This window comes from Rhinopithecus bieti, unplaced genomic scaffold (genome assembly GCF_001698545.2).
Source record: "Rhinopithecus bieti isolate Rb0 unplaced genomic scaffold, ASM169854v2 scaffold_18466, whole genome shotgun sequence".
Taxonomy (NCBI): domain Eukaryota; kingdom Metazoa; phylum Chordata; class Mammalia; order Primates; family Cercopithecidae; genus Rhinopithecus; species Rhinopithecus bieti.
The window spans coordinates 135,042-152,903 of NW_016809319.1; the positions used below are offsets into that span (position 1 = coordinate 135,042).

At 41.5% G+C, this 17,862-nt stretch overlaps 1 protein-coding gene across 2 annotated transcripts; it reads left to right on the plus strand.

The window, feature by feature from the left end:
* Nucleotides 1–2,753: 2,753 nt before the first annotated feature.
* On the plus strand, nt 2,754–13,830 carry ZNF311 (zinc finger protein 311). 2 transcript variants are annotated; one of them, XM_017889175.1, is made up of 8 exons: nt 2,797–2,820; nt 3,150–3,399; nt 4,246–4,440; nt 4,717–4,798; nt 8,261–8,352; nt 8,695–8,821; nt 9,461–9,565; nt 12,029–13,830. In XM_017889175.1, the coding sequence occupies exons 3-8, from the start codon at nt 4,357–4,359 to the stop codon at nt 13,612–13,614; spliced, it is 2,076 nt and encodes a 691-aa protein (XP_017744664.1). In that variant the 5' UTR covers nt 2,797–2,820; nt 3,150–3,399; nt 4,246–4,356; the 3' UTR covers nt 13,615–13,830. The 2 variants fall into 2 exon arrangements, with proteins under 2 accessions (XP_017744663.1, XP_017744664.1); XM_017889174.1 differs by having other exon boundaries at nt 2,754–3,399; nt 4,032–4,440.
* The last annotated feature ends 4,032 nt before the right edge of the window (nt 13,831–17,862 follow it).

Below are 17,862 nucleotides of genomic sequence, written 5' to 3' on the forward strand. Positions count from 1 at the left end.
GTGTCTGAAACATTTATCTTGCCATAAAGGAAAAAAGCAAAGACACTTAAAGTTGGATGAAAAGGATACAGGAGATAAAATAAAGGGACTCCCACTGATCAAAGATGAAATAATTTGAACATTAAAAAGAATAACGACTGCAATTGATTGAGACTCATTGAATGTACTTTTTTAAATCCATGTGTTCATACTGATATGCAAAAAGAGAAAACAAAACTTTGCATTAGTTATCAACTGATGCAGAACACTTGATGTGCACAAAAAGAGAAAACAAAATTTTGCATTAGTTGCACAAAAGATTGTACATTAAAGATGTGCAAAAAGAGAAAACAAAATTCTGCATTAGTTATCAACTGATGCACTATCCTAAAACTTAGAACCAAACATTGGTTGCAGTTTCCTCACTCAAAACCATTCCCCTGTTTCTGCAGACCAGAGTCTGGGAGCAGCTTGGCTGGTGGTTCTGCGTATATCCTAAGGTTGCACCCAAGACTTCATTCCGGACTGCAGTCATCTGAAGGCTTTACTAACACAGAAAGATCCACTTCCAAACTCACTCATGTGGCTGCTGGCAGGAGGCTTCAGTTCCTCACCACATGGGCCTCTCCTTACAACATGGCATTTGGCTTTCTCATGGGTGTGTGATCTAAGAAAGAGAAAGAGACCAAAACAGAAGTCATAGATTATTTTATAACCTAATATTGGAGCATCGGCCAGGTGCAGTGGCTCATGCCTGTAATCCCAGCACTTTGGGAGGCCAAGACAGGCAGATCACTTGAGACCAGGAGCTTAAGACCAGCCTGGTCAACATGGTGAAACCCCATCTCTACTAAAAATATAAAAATAAGCTAGGCATGCTGGTGCATGCCTGTAGTCCCAGCTATTTGGGAAACTGAGGCAGGAGACTCACTTAAACCCGGGAAGTGGAGATTTTAGTGAGCCAAGATCACACCACTGCACTGCAGCCGGGGCAACAGAACAAGACTCTGTCTCAAAAAACAAAACAAATTAAAAAAAAACATAGCATCACTTTTACCAGATCATCCAGTCACACAAACCAACCCTGGTACAATGTGGAAGGGGGCTACACAAGGATGTGAATGCTGGACAGTAGGGCCCAGCCAGGCATTTTGTAGGATGGCTATCACATTGTAAGATGGTTACCATTGATGGCACCTAAGGCACAACTGCTTTTTCTGAAAATTGGCAATTATGTTGAAAATTAAACAGTCTGTCTTTCCTGTACAAACTACATTTCAGGATAACCAAATAGCCCTGAGTTGTTAAAGTGATGAATGAAAGTTTTTCTTTATACAGGAATTCTAACTAATAAATGTGAAAAACTTATTGAATTAGAAAACTACAGTTTTACAACCTCTATTGAAATGGTTGCTTTTGGCAAAATCATCGGTGGCTGAATCTATCAGATTAAAACCAGTGGGAAAGTTTACATTGAGGGATTCAGCTATCACGTATTAAGCCCATTGGTCAATCTTAGCATCAAAAACATTATATGCTCCCTGATGTATGGCAAAAAGTATATAGCACCACCTAAGGATTCTTACCAACAAAGTTAAACCTAACTAACTGTAATCAAACCTTTAGAGGTAACATCAAGTTTTACAGGACATATAAGGCTAGAGAAACTAATAAAATGGGGACACAAATAGACAAAGCCAGCATGTAGAACATTTAGGACAATGTCCCAATGTGTTCAATTAGTTGACTATATGAGGGGCAGGGGAAGAGAAGGATGGAAGGAGGAACTAATTCAGATGTGAATTTTGAAAGAATTAAGACACATGCCCAAATTAAACATATGGACTTTAGATCTTGAATGAAAAAGAAAACAAATGTAAGAAGCATATGTATATATTTAGGGAAATATAATATGGACTTGGTATTAGATGATAACCAGGAATTAGTTTGTTAAATGGGATAATAGTATTGTGATTCTGTAGGAAAATATCCTTTCTAAAAGAAATGCATAATGAAGTTGAAAGTAACATATTTGGGGTTTGCTTTAAAACGTTTCAGCAATAAAAAAAATGGAGATGTGGCCGGACGCGGTGGCTCAAGCCTGTAATCCCAGCACTTTGGGAGGCCGAGACGGGCGGATCACGAGGTCAGGAAATCGAGACCATCCTGGCTAACACGGTGAAACCCCGTCTCTACTAAAAAAAATACAAAAGACTACCCGGGCGAGGTGGCGGGCGCCTGTAGTCCCAGCTACTCGGGAGGCTGAGGCAGGAGAATGGCGTAAACCCGGGAGGCGGAGCTTGCAGTGAGCTGAGATCCGGCCACTGCACTCCAGCCCGGGCGACAGAGCGAGACCCAGTCTCAAAAAAAAAAAAAAAAAAAGGAGATGGATGAAACAAGTGTGGCAGAATTTTATGTATTTTTAAATGTAAATGATGGGTATATGCGGGTTAATTATACTTTTCTTTCGACTTCTGCATAGGCTTAATCTTTGCTTTTGAAAAAAATTCAATTATTTGTCTTCTTAGTTAATATTTAAAAGTAACTTTTTCATATATTTGTCACAAAACTTCTGTCCATTCCTATCTAGAGGTTCCTCTACATGGGAAAAATGGGGCAAAAGTGCAACATTTCTGCACCCCCTTCGCACCCGCCATAAACGCACGAGAACTCCTAGAAGGCTGAGCCGCGACGAGAAGGGCGGAGAGTTTGAGGGAACGCCTAGACCAGAGAGTTGATGCCTTTCCTAGAAAATCACCGGAAATGATAATTGGCGGACTAGGAAGTGGAGCTTCTGTATAGTTCTGTTTCTCATTTCTTGGGGAGAGTATCTGCGGGAAGGTCTGTGCTTTCGGCCGGCGTGGGTCGGGATTTGCAGATGAGAGGAGTCTGGCGCCGCCGCCCCCCTCACCTAAATACCCGGGCCCCTGGGGTTGCAGGCAGGGGCGGGGCTTTGGGGCCAGATTTGAGGAGGGGGGTCTACTGCAGTTTCCTCCCTCGAAGCCATTCCCCAAAATGAGCTTGTCCCGCCTGTCTGCCCTACCTCCTCCCCTCCTCTTGTTCCCAGGGGCCCCTGACCCATTCTGGTTTTTTGTTTGTTCGTTTTTGTTTTTCTGAGACGGAGTTTTGCTCTTGTCACCCCTGACCCATTCTTTTATTCTTCTCTACAGCACCCATTCATATATTCATTCAGTCAGCTAATTTTTAATCCAGCACATACTATTGCAAGCGCTGTTTTAGGCATTGAGAATACAACAGTGAACAAGAGGACAAAAATTCCTGCCCTCACGGAGCCTAAAAGCCTACATTTTAGCGAGGGTAGAACGACCATAAACAGTGTATATATTAATAAGCAACTTATGCACCATATTGGAAAGTGATAAAGCGCTATAGAGAAAAGAAGAATTCATGTAAAGCAAGGTAAGGCACGTCAGGATTGGAAGGAGGGGATAAGTTGCAATCTTAAATAAGGTATTTAGAGTAGACCTCCTTGGGAAGATGACATATAAGAAAACACTTGAAGGAGGCAAGATTATTAGCCGTGGAGATCGCTTGAGGTGAAGGGAGCAGCCAATGGAAAGGCCCTAAGATGGAAGAGAAGGAAGGTCGGTGTGGCTGAAGAAAATTGAGGGAGTGGGAGAAGAGTAGAACGTGTTGAGAATCACATCCTGTAGACTTGTGTGCCACTCTTAAGACTTCAGCTTTTATTTTGAGTGAGCAGGAAAGGAAGTTAGAAGTAGTGGGCACATTCAATAGGGCCTTGTATACCTCTGTAAGAACTTCAGCTTTTATTCTAAGTAAGGTTGAGCCACTGGAGAGTTTTCAGCAGAAAGATTAAATGATCCAACTCAAGTTGTAAACGGACCACTCAGACTGCTCTATTAAGAAAGACAGGAGGAAGGCAAGGATTGAAGAAAGGAGACCAGTTAGAAGGCTACCACAGTAATGGAAAGGAGGGGAGACAGCAGGTGACGGTGGCTCAGAAAAAGGTGGTAGCAATAGAGATTGTATTCTAGATGTGTTCACATTTTCAGTTTGTCTTCCTGCCTCAGGTTCTCAGTGACTCCCTGTTTTTTTCTGTGGTCACATTCCTCTTTTCCCTTCACCAAATATGCAAGGAAACAAGAAGTGAGATCACAGCTGGTTTAGTGTTGCTAATGAAACCCAAATCCAGGGCAGTGTTTGACACATTAAGCCAAACAGCAGCTGCCCTGTGGGTCAGAAGGGCCCTTTGGCTGGCACCACCAAAATATGTGTTCTCCAAAGGAGGCTGGCATCAACTGGAGCCACTTCACAGCTTGTTTGAGAACTGGATCTGACCAGTAGGAAGAAACCAGGACAGCAGTGGAAGACTGTTAAAGAAACCTGGGTAAAAAGATGCAGAAGGTAAGAAGAGGAGGGTCTGTGATACGTCACAAGGAGGAAGAAGGAGAAGTGAGTCCAAGAAAGAAGGAAAGCAATGTGAGTGGTGGTGTGTCTGACTCTAGATACTGTTGGAGGTATCTCCTCCTCGATACTGTTTTTCCTGCTTGACTTGGTGATCATTAAAGCTTTGTAGTTGTAGATGCCATTTCTAATTTTCATAAGATATTAGGAACTGAGTCCATTATTTTCTTCCCTCTTTTGGTATTTCTGGGAGACAATTTCCATGGATAGACCTGTATGGTTGCTTGCATCTTCCTATGTGTTTTTCTCACCTTCATAACTTCCCTGAATTCATTCTATGCCTTGCGATAGGTTGTGCTGTCAGATGAGAGTTCAGGACCACCAAGCCAGCTGCTTTGGACCCCCCAGGATACCCAGCTCCCTCAGGAAAGAGGTGAGGTACACAGGAGATTGTGGCAGGAGTCATGGCAGCTGAGAAGGGAGTAAGGACACAGAGTGGGTGGAAAATGCCACACTGGGGCCCAAAAATCTGTTCATTAATGAGCATTTATAGAAAGTCTTATTTCGTTTCTATACTAGGCTTGGATCAATATCTTAGAGGAACTAAATATTCAGTTTTTGTCTGTATCTTAAATTTCAAAAAAAATCAATTTATAAAAGATTCTATAAAGCAATTTATCAGAGAGACTCAGTGCAGTCATTTACTATTTGTATAACTTGAGATATATGGTAAATATTCGCACATAATATTTTACACTTGTAAAACTTGTGGTATAATTCAGTAATTCCTACCCAAGCATAATTTTGCCAACATGTAAAATTTGAATATATACAATTTTATTTCTGCAGACCTTTTTGGAGCCCTGATACTTTTAAATGATGTGTAGATATCTCCGAAATATAAAATAAAGCAGTGACAAAAGAGGAAGCAAAAGTTTTCCCATTGAAGCCTTGTGCTCTTTGGTGGCTTATGTGAGGAGGAAAAGTGGTTAAGATTTGTATAAAAGCTGATGGTGGGCCAGGCGCGGTGACTCATGCCTGTAATCCTAGCACTTTGGGAGGCCTGGGTGGGTGGATCACTTGAGGTCAGGAGTTCATGACCAGCCTAGCCAATATGATGAAACCCCATCTCTACTAAAAATACAAAAATTAGCCAGGCGTGGTGGCATGCATCTGTAACCCCAGTTACTCAGGAGGCTGAGGCAGAAGAATCGCTTGAACCCAGGAGGCAGAGGTTGCAGTGAGCTCAGATCATGCCACTACACCCAAGCCTGGGCAACAGAGTGAGACTCTGTCTCAAAAAAAAAACAAAAACAAAAATGCTGTTGGAGGTGCAACCTAGGAGATGGTATATAGCAATTCAGGAGTCATAAAATCAGACCCAGAAAGGCACAGACTTTTGGACAGAGGAGTAGCACATTCAAAAGTAAGCTTTTTAGTATATGTTACCTGCAAAAAATAAAAATAAAATGTGTTTCTAGATATATTGTTGAAACATCCAGAGGAGGAATCCTGAAATTCTGCTGTACAAGGGATCACAAATGAGAATTAATAATATGGAACATAACTTTTTTATAAATTTAGAAATAGAAAATAATAGCTATTGCTAAACTCGGATGCACGAGTCTCCCAGTCCTTTTTTTCTCAAAAGATCTTGAAATCTGCTGTGGTAGATTTTCAGGATCAGAAATTCTATAGCCACCTATCATATAATACAATACAAATGTATTAATCTCATCCCACAAAATATCTGTATAGTGCTCTAACAAAAAGTTTTATGTTGTTTTTTCATGTAGCCTGTTTCCTAAATTCACTTTTAAGAGGAATAACTAACCTTTCAATTTCTAAAGCTAAAGCTAAAAAATAAAGCTTATGAATCACTATGAGTGACAGCCTTTCCCAGTTGTGAAGAAGATACGGTAAAAACCAGCAGGGACGTATATGGAGGAGAATGAGTTACATAGGGGTATGCTTTTGTCAGAGTTTCTCCAAGGGTACATTTAAGACATGTGCATTTCATTATATGCAAATTTTACCTCAAAAAAGAACGTAAACAAATATTGAACTTCCAGTTAATGATATATATGTTAAAGTGTTTAGGGGTAAAGTGTACTGATGCTTTCGACATACTTTGAAATTATTCAAAAAATAAAATACATTAATGAACAGGTAGAGGAATAGATAAATGGATAAGTATGTGATAAAGCAAATACCGCAGAATGTAAATTCTGGAATGTAAGTGATTGGTATATGGATATTTACTATATAATTTTTTCAATTTTTCTATGTACTTGAAAATATTCATAATAAAATAATGGTTGAAAACATCCAATTGAGAGCTTTAAGTGTATTAATGTTATAAGGAAAATAACTGTTATGTAACATTAACAAGGCACAAACATGTGTCTTCTGTGAGTTGTGTGCCATCCAGGTGAGTTTAGACTTTTTGAGACAGTTATAAAGGAACTCGGAGCTTTTAAAGTGAGACAGAGAAAAAACTGTATGGAACCACCACGACTGAGATGCAGCCTTGGTCTTGGTCAAAAGTTGTAAGTAGCTGAAACTAAAGAAGAGTCTTCTTGGGCAATTTCAGTGAAAAGAAATCAGCTTGGTTCTAAAATCGGGTTTTGGTAGAAATGAAATGATAGTCTCGAAGGTCTAAAGCCAAAGGGTGATCCTAAAATCTTACCAATGGATTACTTTGACCCTGCTGGTGTCTTAATAGCAGAAAGCAATTATTCAGATTTGGACTTGGGGATGTGTTGATAAACTATCAAGAAAAATAAGGCACCTTAAACATTGAAGCTACAGAAAGATTGAGCTGCCCTGCAAGGAATAAAGTCAGGCCCTATTAATTAGTAATATGAATCTACTTCTCAGCCGGGCATGGCGGCTCACGCCTGTAATCCCAGCACTCTGGGAGGCCAAGGCGGGCAGATCATGAAGGCAGCAGATTGAGACCATCCTGGCTAACACGGTGAAACCCCGTCTCTACTAAAAATACAAAAAATTAGCGAGGAGTGGTAGTGGGTGCCTGTAGTCCCAGCTACTTGGGAGGCTGAGGCAGGAGAATGGCGTGAAGCCAGGAGGTGGAGCTTGCAGGGAGGCGAGATGGTGCCACTGCACTCCAGCCTGGGCGACAGAGTAAGACGAAGTCTCAAAAAAAAAAAATAAAATAAAAACTACTTCTCACCCAATCATATGGATTATACCTGAACACTTGGACATTCTTAATAAAGTTTATTTTGCATTTTAAAATGCTGTGTGTGCTATACTATATTGATGTAGGGAAGATAGCTTGGTACTAGGGAATTAGTAGGAAAGAGGTGCAAAATCGGGAAGAATGGTCCTTCTCTAATAAGTGTAAGGAAAAAAATTTGTAACAAACTACTGGAGGTAGACCAGCCATTAAGTTACCAGAAGAAGTAAGCATCTCTGGATGCTTTTGTTCAACACATATGCACACACACACACACTCTTTCACTCTCCTTCTACCCCAAGTATTTTGGAAGAAATGACTTTAGTATTCAAATACAGGAAGAAGGGTTATTCAAAACCAGGGAGTAAGTGATTTGGGCCTTTTTACCAGATGTTTGGTGAGGGGGAAAGTTTATTCCAGGGCAGAGAGCACAGGAAAACATAGTAGGTGAGAGAGAAGGAGAGTGCACTTCCAAGAGCTGTCTTGGCTGCTGTGCCAGGGCCTGATGCCCAACACTGGAAGATGCCCAACACTGGAAGCTGAGACTAGAAAAATAATGAAGAGGAAGGAAACTGTAAGGCAGTAGCCTAAAACCCTAGGTTAGAGCTGCAGAAGCTTCTACATTTGAGGAAGAGAAGATGAATGCAGGAGTAATACTGTGCTAAATTGACTCTTGGCTTACTTATCTTCCCTCAGCTCTATTACCTGCTCAGTATCCTGCCTTCACTAAAGATGGAAGCCAAGGAAACCTGCTACAAGCAGATATCACACTGATGAGCCAGGCCCAAGTGAGCTGAGGCCCTTTTCCTCCTCTTTGAAAATACATCACTACCTCCAAAATATGGCCTTATTTTCACTGCGTTCTCTGGCTGTGCAACTCCTAAATCAAGGTTCTCCCTCTCATAAGGAACATTTTGTTGCATGATAAACCACTTGTGGGTTGTTTTCTCTTTCATTATTTTTTGCTATCAAAACCCCATGCTCCCTTTCATCTCATTTATAAATATCCAACAAAAGAGAAGAGCCTTTCACATCTATAAACCTCCTTCTTGCAAATTCCTTTCTTCTGCCTCTGTTTCCTGAGGAAACTATGGTGTTTTCTCCAGGATAACAGAAGCATATTATTTCAGGAGTCAGTGACATTCGAGGATGTAGCTGTGAACTTCACTAACAGGGAGTGGCAGAGTCTGACCTACGCTCAAAGGCATCTCTATAAGCATGTGATGTTGGAAAATTATAGGAACATGGTATCACTTGGTAAGGACCTTCCCTGCACTTGACTTAATGCTTTCTACCTTCTTTTTTTATTATTTAATTGCTTTATTTATTGATGTATATGAGGTCTCATATTGAAAGTCAGAGTCCCTATTCTTTATCATCAGGATCTTGCCCCAAAATTAAGAGTTTTGAGTTGCCTCTGTTACATAGCAAGATAATTTTTGGCTAACCTAGCTGCTGTTTTTTGATTTGGAATGAGAGTCTGCCTGAGTGAAAAGGAGACACTTAGCTTCTGTTTTCCCTGGGTTCTTGCTTCCTCAAGCCTCTCATTTTTTTATGAGGTGTTCTGTATTCCACTCCTAGTCATGAACTGCCTTCTAGGTGCCTGAAACTGATAGTCTTCCTATACAGATTCCCATTCTCCTAAACAAAAACAAAATAAAATAAAAGACAGGAAAGCACGCCCAAATGACTGTTTCCCAGAACCTTCTCTTTCCTTCTGAGTGTGACTTTTCCGAGAAAGTCCCCAAACATGTTCTTTTACATGTTACTAGACCCCTGAAAACCCCTTTTCTCTAAATTAACATTTATTTCCTGTTTCCATATGCAAACAGAAGGATCAGGGCTAAGCATTAAGTTATATGTTACTCTACACACTTATTTCTTCTCTGCAACCAGGATTTCCATTTCCTAAACCTCCTTTAATCTCTCATCTGGAGCGAGGAGTAGAGCCCTGTGTGCAGGATCCACAGGACAAGGAGTCCCTAAGCTGCTCCTACCCAGGTGAGTAATAGAGAAACTTTCAGTTCCCTTTGATTTTCATGTGACATGATGGTTATGGAACATTCTCGGTGGATCGTCCAGCCCAAAGGGCCCAGAAAGGAAACCCATTTAGGAAACTTAAGGAAAAGAAAATTGAAACAATGACAAACTATTTGGGCAGTTATTCTGTCATTATCTAATTGGTTCTTTGCAACCTATCTAATAAATTTTTGCAATTTGGCCTTCAAAACAAACTCAGAGGCTGGGCACGGTGGCTTACGCCTGTAATCCCAGCACTTTGGGAGGCCGAGATGGGCAGATCACCTGAGGTCAGGAGTTTGAGACCAGCCTGGCCAATATGGTGAAACCCCATCTCTACTGAAAATACAAAAATTAGCTGGATGTGGTGGTGCGTGCTGGGTGTAATCCCAGCTACTTGGGGGGTCTGAGGCAGGAGAATCATTTGAACCTAGGAGACAGAGCCGAGATCACACCACTGCACTCCAACCCGGGGGCACAGAGTGAGACTCCACCTCAAAAGAAAAAAAGCGCAGAATATTTATCACCCTTCTGTGTATCAGTTACTCCAGTACTCATAAATTGAGACAGGTGAGAGGCATTCTACGCAGAAGGAATAACGTGTGAGAAAGCACTGAGGAATAAAAGAATATGAACTGTGAATTGTTCGGTATGAGTAGAGCAAGGGACTTAGAATAGCTTTGGGGAAGTTCATAAGTAGTAGAAAGGGGCAAGATCATGATATGATGTCTGTTTTTTGGGAGTTTTCTCCAGGAATTTAAACTGCAAAACTTGAACTTATAATAACAGCTAATATTGATTGAAGTACTTCAGTGTGGCGTGTGCTTTACAAACATTAACTCATTTAATTATCATAGGTAGCCTAGAGCTCATTTTATAGATAAAGCAACTGAGGCAAAGGAGAAGTGAAGGCGTCCTCCCAAGTTCACACAGGTATTAAGAGTTATTAAGTGTCATACTAGGATTTGAACCTAGGCAGTCTCACTCTAGAGCCAGGACTCTTGACATATGCTTTACGTTCTTCCTGTCTGGTTAACTGTGGAGTGCCATTGAAGTATTTTAAGCTAAAAAGTGACATGATTAGACTTGATTTTCAGAAAGAATAATCTGGAAGCAGTGTAGAGGATGGATTAGAAGGGATTCAGGCTAAAGGATGTTTGAGGGATATAGCAATTAGTGAGTGAGAATGCCCTGGCAGTGGAAATAAAGAGGAAGAGATAGAGTTCAGAGATAATATTAACAAGATGTATTTGGAGTCTTTGGTTGCCAGCAATAGAAATTAACCCAAGCTAGCTTAAGCAGAAAAACACGAATTTATTTATTATTCAGGATGTGTCATGGGACCTAAGGGCAAGTATGTGTCAGGACCTAGAAGAGACTCGAAACCATCAGGGCCCTCTTTCCAACTGTATTCCCTGCATCTTTGTGAGTCAGCTTCATTCTTCTTTCTAGGCAAATTGACCTCTCTGCTTCTCGGACCAGATGGCAGAACATTCCCTTGTCTGTACCAAATACCATCCCACCACCACTAGTTCTCAAATTTAAGTGCTAAAGACTGAGCTACTCTTAGAGCTGGCCTTACCTGCCTTCAGATCACAATTCTAAAGTCCAGAATGAGAGAATCTGGCCTGGTTTGGGTCAGGTATTGTGCAGATCTAATCTGTCCCAACCAGATGTGCTGAGTCACATAACAGAAATATGACTCTCCAGGGCCCACCCTTGGGAGCAAAGCAGACAGTTCCTTGAAAAGGGACTGCATCAGCATTTCAACACCTCCTCTGTAACTCTCTTCACAGGTAGAATTTGTAAAATGTTAGCTGGGTAAATATGAGGGAGACAGAATTGAAGATTATTTCATTTTGTGGCTTACATGACTAGGTATATAGAGTTTATACTCACTAAACTAAGAGACTATAGAGGAGGAGTAGGTTTTTAAGGATTTTTTATAAAGTGTGCTGAGTTTAAAATATTTCAGGGCCGGGTGCGGTGACACACACCTGTAATGCCAGCACTTTGGGAGGTCGAGGCAGGTGGATCACAAGGTCAGGGTTCGAGACCAGCCTGGCCAGTGTAGTGAAACCCCGTCTCTACTAAAAACACAGAAATCAGCCGGGCATGGTGGCAGGCGCCTGTAATCCCAGCTACTTGGGAGGCTGAGGCAGGAGAATCACTTGAATCTGGGAGGCAGAGGTTGCAGCGAGCTGAGATTGCACCATTGTACTCCAGCCTGGCCGGCAGAGAGACTCAATCTCAAAAAAAAATGAAAATAAAAAATAAAATATCTCAATACTTTTCATCATTTCAGCCTGTTCTGACTTTCGGCCACAACGTTAGTAATTTTTCCAGCATGGAAAAGTTATTTACTCTTCAAACAGCTTAACATTGCTTCACCCCTCCCATCTCACTTATTTTCTTTCCTCTGACATTTGTATTTTCTTGTTAAAGTGTCAACTGATAAGATGTGGCCTGAAAATGAAAAGGCAAGTTCACAACAACAGATTTTTGAAAATGAAGAAGCCTACTGGATGAAATCTAACAGTCTCCTAAAAGTTGATTCCCGGGATCCTGAGGTTAGAGAAGTTTGTGTTCAGGAAGTTAAATTAGAGAATCAATGGAAAACACCTATAAGGGAGAAACTGAGAGAAAAGAAAGAAGGCTCTGAGGAAGTAACCTGCAAAAAAAGAAAGAACCAGAAGGTGCTTAGAAAAAACCTGAATCCAAACTCAAAATACAGTCGGTGTAATAGAGTTCTTACAGCACAGAAACTCCATGAATGTGCCAGGTGTGGCAAAAACTTCAGTTGGCACTCAGATCTAATTCTCCATGAGCAGATTCATTCTGCTGAGAAACCCCATGTGTGTGATGAGTGTGGGAAAGCATTCAAGACCAGAAATCAGCTTTCTGTGCACCAGATAATCCACACAGGGGAGAAACCTTTTAACTGCACCCAGTGTGGGAAGGCTTTCAACAGTAGATCAGCTCTTTGCCGACATAAAAAAACCCACAGTGGGGAGAAGCCTCACGAGTGCAGGGACTGTGGAAAGGCCTTCAAGACCAGGAACCGTCTGTGTATGCATCAGCTCATCCACACTGGAGAGAAGCCTTACGAATGTAACTGCTGTGGGAAGGCCTTCCAGTTTAAGCATTCCCTTACCATCCATGGCAGAACCCACACTGGAGAGAAGCCATATGAATGTGAGGAGTGCGGGAAGGCCTTCAGCGGGAGTTCAGACCTCACCAAACACATAAGAATCCACACTGGCGAACGACCTTATGAGTGCAGCGAGTGTGGAAGGGCCTTCAGTCGGAGCTCAGACCTAAGCAAGCACAAACGAATCCATATTAGGGAGAAACACTATGGGTGCCCCCAGTGTGGAAAAGACTTCAGCATCAAGGCAGAACTCACCAAACACAGAAGGATCCACACTGAAGAGAAACGTTACAGGTGTGAGGAGTGTGGGAAAGCCTTTCATCATAACTGTAAGCGCCGGGCTCATGAACGAGAGCACACCGGGGAGAAGCCCTATCAATGCGGAGATTGTGGGAAAACCTTCCAAGATCGGCACTGCCTTACCGTCCATCAGAGAATCCACACTGGAGAGAAACCTTACAAATGTTTAGAGTGTGGGAAAGCTTTCAGTGGGAAGTCAAACTTGACCAATCACCAAAGAATTCACACTGGAGAGAAGCGTCACAAATGTGAGGTATGCGGAATGGCCTTCCATCATAGTTCAGTCCTGAGGCAACACAAAAGAATCCACACTGGTGAGAAGCCATACACCTGCAGTGAGTGTGGCACGTCCTTCCGTCAGGGCTCAGCTCTGATTGGACATAAGCGAGTTCATACTGGAGAGAAACCTTATGAATGTGAGGAGTGTGGAAAAGCTTTTAGAGTGAGCTCAAATCTTACTGGACATAAGAAAAGAAAACATCAAGTATGGAGAACCCATGAACTTGATGGGAGTAGGAAATCCCTCTCTCCAGTAACTGTTTCTCAGACCTCAGCAGTCAGTATTTTGACCAGTACCTGAGTATAACAATTCTGGTGTTACTTTATGTTTTTCCTACCTCGTAGACTGGTCCTTCTATCTCCTATATTAGTTATTCCTGATTTCCTGACCCTTAATTGTGAGATTCCCCAAAGATATTGTCCTTTACCTTCTTATTCAGTATTTTTTCAGTGAGCACATTTACTTCCAAGAGTTTATCAATCACTTCCTAATAATAATAAACACTTATTAGTGCTTGCTGTGTCGTAGGCACTGTTCTAAGGGATTTACACATTTATACTTTTTAAATCCATACAACATCCCTATGAGATCAGGAATTTGAGGCACAGAAAGATGAACAAACTTGCCCAGGATCACATAAGTAGTAAATTCTGTGCTCAGGCTTTCCTAGGCAATTCCCATATGCGTGCACCACATCCTTCAGACATGAAGTTATACCTCAGTTCAGCACAAAACAGTTTTTAATTTATAAACACCAATCATTGTTAGCAATTTTTTTAACATAAAGCTAGAATGGTACTTCTCCATATTGTATCAGGATTGCTGAGATTCAAAGTGAAAAGGGAGGCAGGGAGAGAACAGGTTTAGAAATCACAGATAAGGGCCGGGTACGGTGGTTCACGCCTGTAATCTCAGCACTTTGGGAGGCTGAGGAGGGAGGATCACGAGGTCAGGAGTTCAAGACCAGCCTGGCCAATATGGTGAAGCCCTGTCTCTACTAAAAATACAAAAATTAGCCAGATGTGGTGGTGCACACCTGTAGTGCCAGCTACTCGGGAGGCTGAGGCAGGAGAATCGCTGGAACCCAGGAGGCGGAGGTTGCAATGAGCCAAGATCATGTCACTGCACTCCAGCCTGGGCAACAGAGCGAGACTCCATCTCAAAAAAAAAAAGAAAGAAATTACTAGCCTGACCTCCAGAAGTCTTTTGATGTTTACTAAACACATAAAATGAACATTTGAGAGCGTATTTTTTTTATTAAATTTTAGACTTTTACCTGGTGAAAAAGATACGTCTTGAAAATTTTGAAGGACTACTTTATGAGCAGTGGGTTAATCTTGTTCTGCAACTATCCCAGAATAGAATTACGGTCCACAAGTAGAAGCTACAGGACATCTGTACATTTAGAAGATACTCAACTGGAACAGATTCTGCCCTAAGGTAATAAGTTTGGTAAGAATAATGCTAAAGAAATTCAAAGGTCAGGTTCATAGTTGAATGACAAAACATGTTGCTTGAAACCCTAAGTTATCTGTAGTTCTAATTCTGAAGAGTTACCAAACAAGAGTTAGTCTAACTTATAATTTACATACAAAATCACCAGGTAAACTCACTTTTAAAATCTAATTACATTCTACATGCAAACACAGAATTTTTACCGGGAACATTGATATTATGAGATTATTTCTACTTTACCTTCACAAAAGAAATAGAGAATGCCCATTTCATTTAAGTTTAAGAAAGATGATAAGATACTTCTTGGTAAGGATTGTAGCTTGACTACGTGTATCTGGTATTGCTCACCCCTGAGAACTACACTAATGCTACAGTAAAACCATTCATAATCAGGAAGAATGACAGAAGAAACAACAACAAATTTTGGAAACTGAAAAATGGATAAGTAGTAATGACATTGAATCTAAGAAAGCCAAATTTTAGCCTGAAGGGGGCAAGTAAAGGACAAATCTGACCAGGCATAGTGGTTTACATGTGTAATCCCAGCACTTTGGGTGGCCAAGATGGGAGGATCACTTGAGATCAGCAATTTGAGACCAGCCTGGCCAACACGGTGAAACCCTGTCTCTCTATTAAAAATACAAAAATTAGCTGGGCTTGGTGGCGCGTGCCTGTAGTCCCAGCTACTGGGGAGGGAGAGGGGGAGGTGGCAGTTAGCCAAGATCACACCACTGCACTCCAGTCTCTGGGCAACAGTGAGACTCCTTCTAAAAAAAAAAGACAAATCTATTTTACATCATAGAATCTTAAACGACTCAAGAAATGGTGGCACCATATACACCTGGAAATGAGGATGAACGGACTAAAATGAGGAGAGTCTGTCAAAGGCTATTTAAGAAGCAAGCAGAGTCCTAGGTCCTCAAGCCCAAAGAAGATTGGAGGTTTATTTTCTGAAGAAGGTTAAACAAAGGATATGTGGGTTAGACACACTCGAGGACAGGAATTCCATTTGGGAAAAGGAGCATTCTGAATGCCAATGCCTCCAGCCTACTTTCCTTGTCTCCCAGAAAGGTGAGGGTCTGGCTATCACCTCCCAGACAAAAGACAGTTTTCAGTGAGAAATCCAACCAGAATAGACCTGAAGATACATCAGGAGTTTCTCAGCAAGTGGCCTAGCCAGATAACCTGTAGTGAACATAAGCAAGTCATAGTCGTGCTGTCAGAGCTTCCCATAGGTTTTATAGTCCTCTTCTATTAAAAAAATAAAGTTTGTTGGCCAGGCACAGTGGCTCACACCTGTAATCCCAGCACTTTGGGAGGCTGAGGCAGGCGGATCATCTGAGGTCAGGCGTTCAAGACCATTAGCCAGGCATGGTGGCTCTTGCCTGTAATCCCACCTACTTGGGAGGGTGAAGCAGGAGAATCGCTTGAACCCAGGAGGCAGAGGTTGCAGTGAGCCGAGATCGTGCCATTGCACTCCAGCCTGGGCAATAAGAGCGAAACTCTGTCTCAAAAAAATAAATAAATAAAAAACAAATTTTATTATAGAACATTTCAAATCCACGCAAAAGCAAAGGCAACAGAAAAATGAACTCCACGTACACATCATTCAGCTTCAACAATTATTACATCAGGGTTAATCTTGTTTCATCTGTATCCCCACCCATTCCCTCTGCTTAAGATTATTTTCAAGCAAATGACAGAAATTGTGTTTCATCCATAAGTATTTAATTGTCTATAGGAGATAATGACTGTTTAAAAAAACTAATAATATGGGCCAGGCGCGGTGGCTCACGCCTGTAATCCCAGCACTTTTGGGAGGCCAAGGCGGACGGATTGCCTGAGGTCAGGAGTTCGAGACCAGCCTGGCCAACATAGTGAAACCCCATCTCTACTGAAAATACAAAAATTAGCCAGGCGTGGTGGCAGGTCCCTGTAATCCCAGCTACTCGGGAGGCTGAGGCAGGAGAATTGCTTGAACCCGGGAGGCAGAGGTTGCAGTGAGCCAAGATCACACCACTGCACTCCAGCCTGGGCGACAGAGTGAGACTCCATCTCAAAATAAATAAATAAATAAATAAACAAACTAATAATAGAGCCAGGGGCACGACGGCCTATGCTGTAGTCCCAGCTATTTAAGAGGCTGAAGTGAGAAGACTCCTTGAGCCCTGAAGTTTGAGGTTAGCCTGGGCAATATTGCAAGACCGCATCTCTAAAACACAAACCAAAAATATAAATAAACTAACACTAGTACAGTTATCATACCTAAACAAAATCATCTACTTGGCAACATCATCAAAGATTCATTTGGTGTTCAAATATTTCTCTAATGCCATTTTTTTCTTAACATTTGAGAAGAAACAGGCCTGGCACCATGGCTCACACCTGTAAGCCCAGTACTTTGGGAGGCCAAGGCAAGAGAATCACTTGGGCTCAGGAGTTCAAGACCAGCCTGGGCAACATAGCAAGACCCTGTCTCTACAAAATATTCAAAAATTAGTCAGGCATGGTGGTGCACGACTGTGGTCCCAGCTACTCAGGAGAGGAGATTGGGAGGTCAAAGCTGCAGTGAGCCATGATCATGCCACCACACTCCAGCCTGGGTGACAGAATGAGACCCTGTCTCAGAAGAAAAAAAAAAAGTATTCAAATAAGGTCAATACATTGTGATTAGTTCGTACGTGTCTTAAGTCTTTTAACATATAAGTTCTCCCCATATCTCTTTTTTCTTGAAATTAATTTAATGATTAACTAGGTGGTTGGTGCTATTGAGTTTCACAGTTTGGATTTTAATTATTGCACACCTTTGGTAGTATTTAACATGTTCCTCTGCCCCTGTATGTCCTAAAAATTAATAGTTAGATCTAGGGGTTTGAGATTTGGTTTTGGTAAGACGACTTCAGAGGCATCAGCACAAGCCTTTTTTGTTTAACATGACTAAAGTCGTCTTCAGTAGCCTCCTTGCTTTCTGGTGAAAAGATTTTCCAGGTTCATCTGGTATATTTCCTTAAGAAAACTCTTCTAAAACTAGTACAGGAAAAAAATACAAGACCTGAATAGTCTGATACCAATTATTTAAGTAGAACCTATAAT

Excerpts from the sequence above, each read along its gene's own strand:
- ZNF311 (XM_017889174.1), top strand. The coding sequence starts at position 4,357 with ATGCAGAAGGTAAGAAGAGGAGGGTCTGTGATACGTCACAAGGAGGAA. Across the intron at positions 4,441-4,716 it reads CAAGAAAGAAGGAAAGCAAT|GTTGTGCTGTCAGATGAGAG; the intron begins GTGAGTGGTGGT and ends GCCTTGCGATAG. Across the intron at positions 4,799-8,260 it reads CCAGCTCCCTCAGGAAAGAG|CTCTATTACCTGCTCAGTAT; the intron begins GTGAGGTACACA and ends ATCTTCCCTCAG.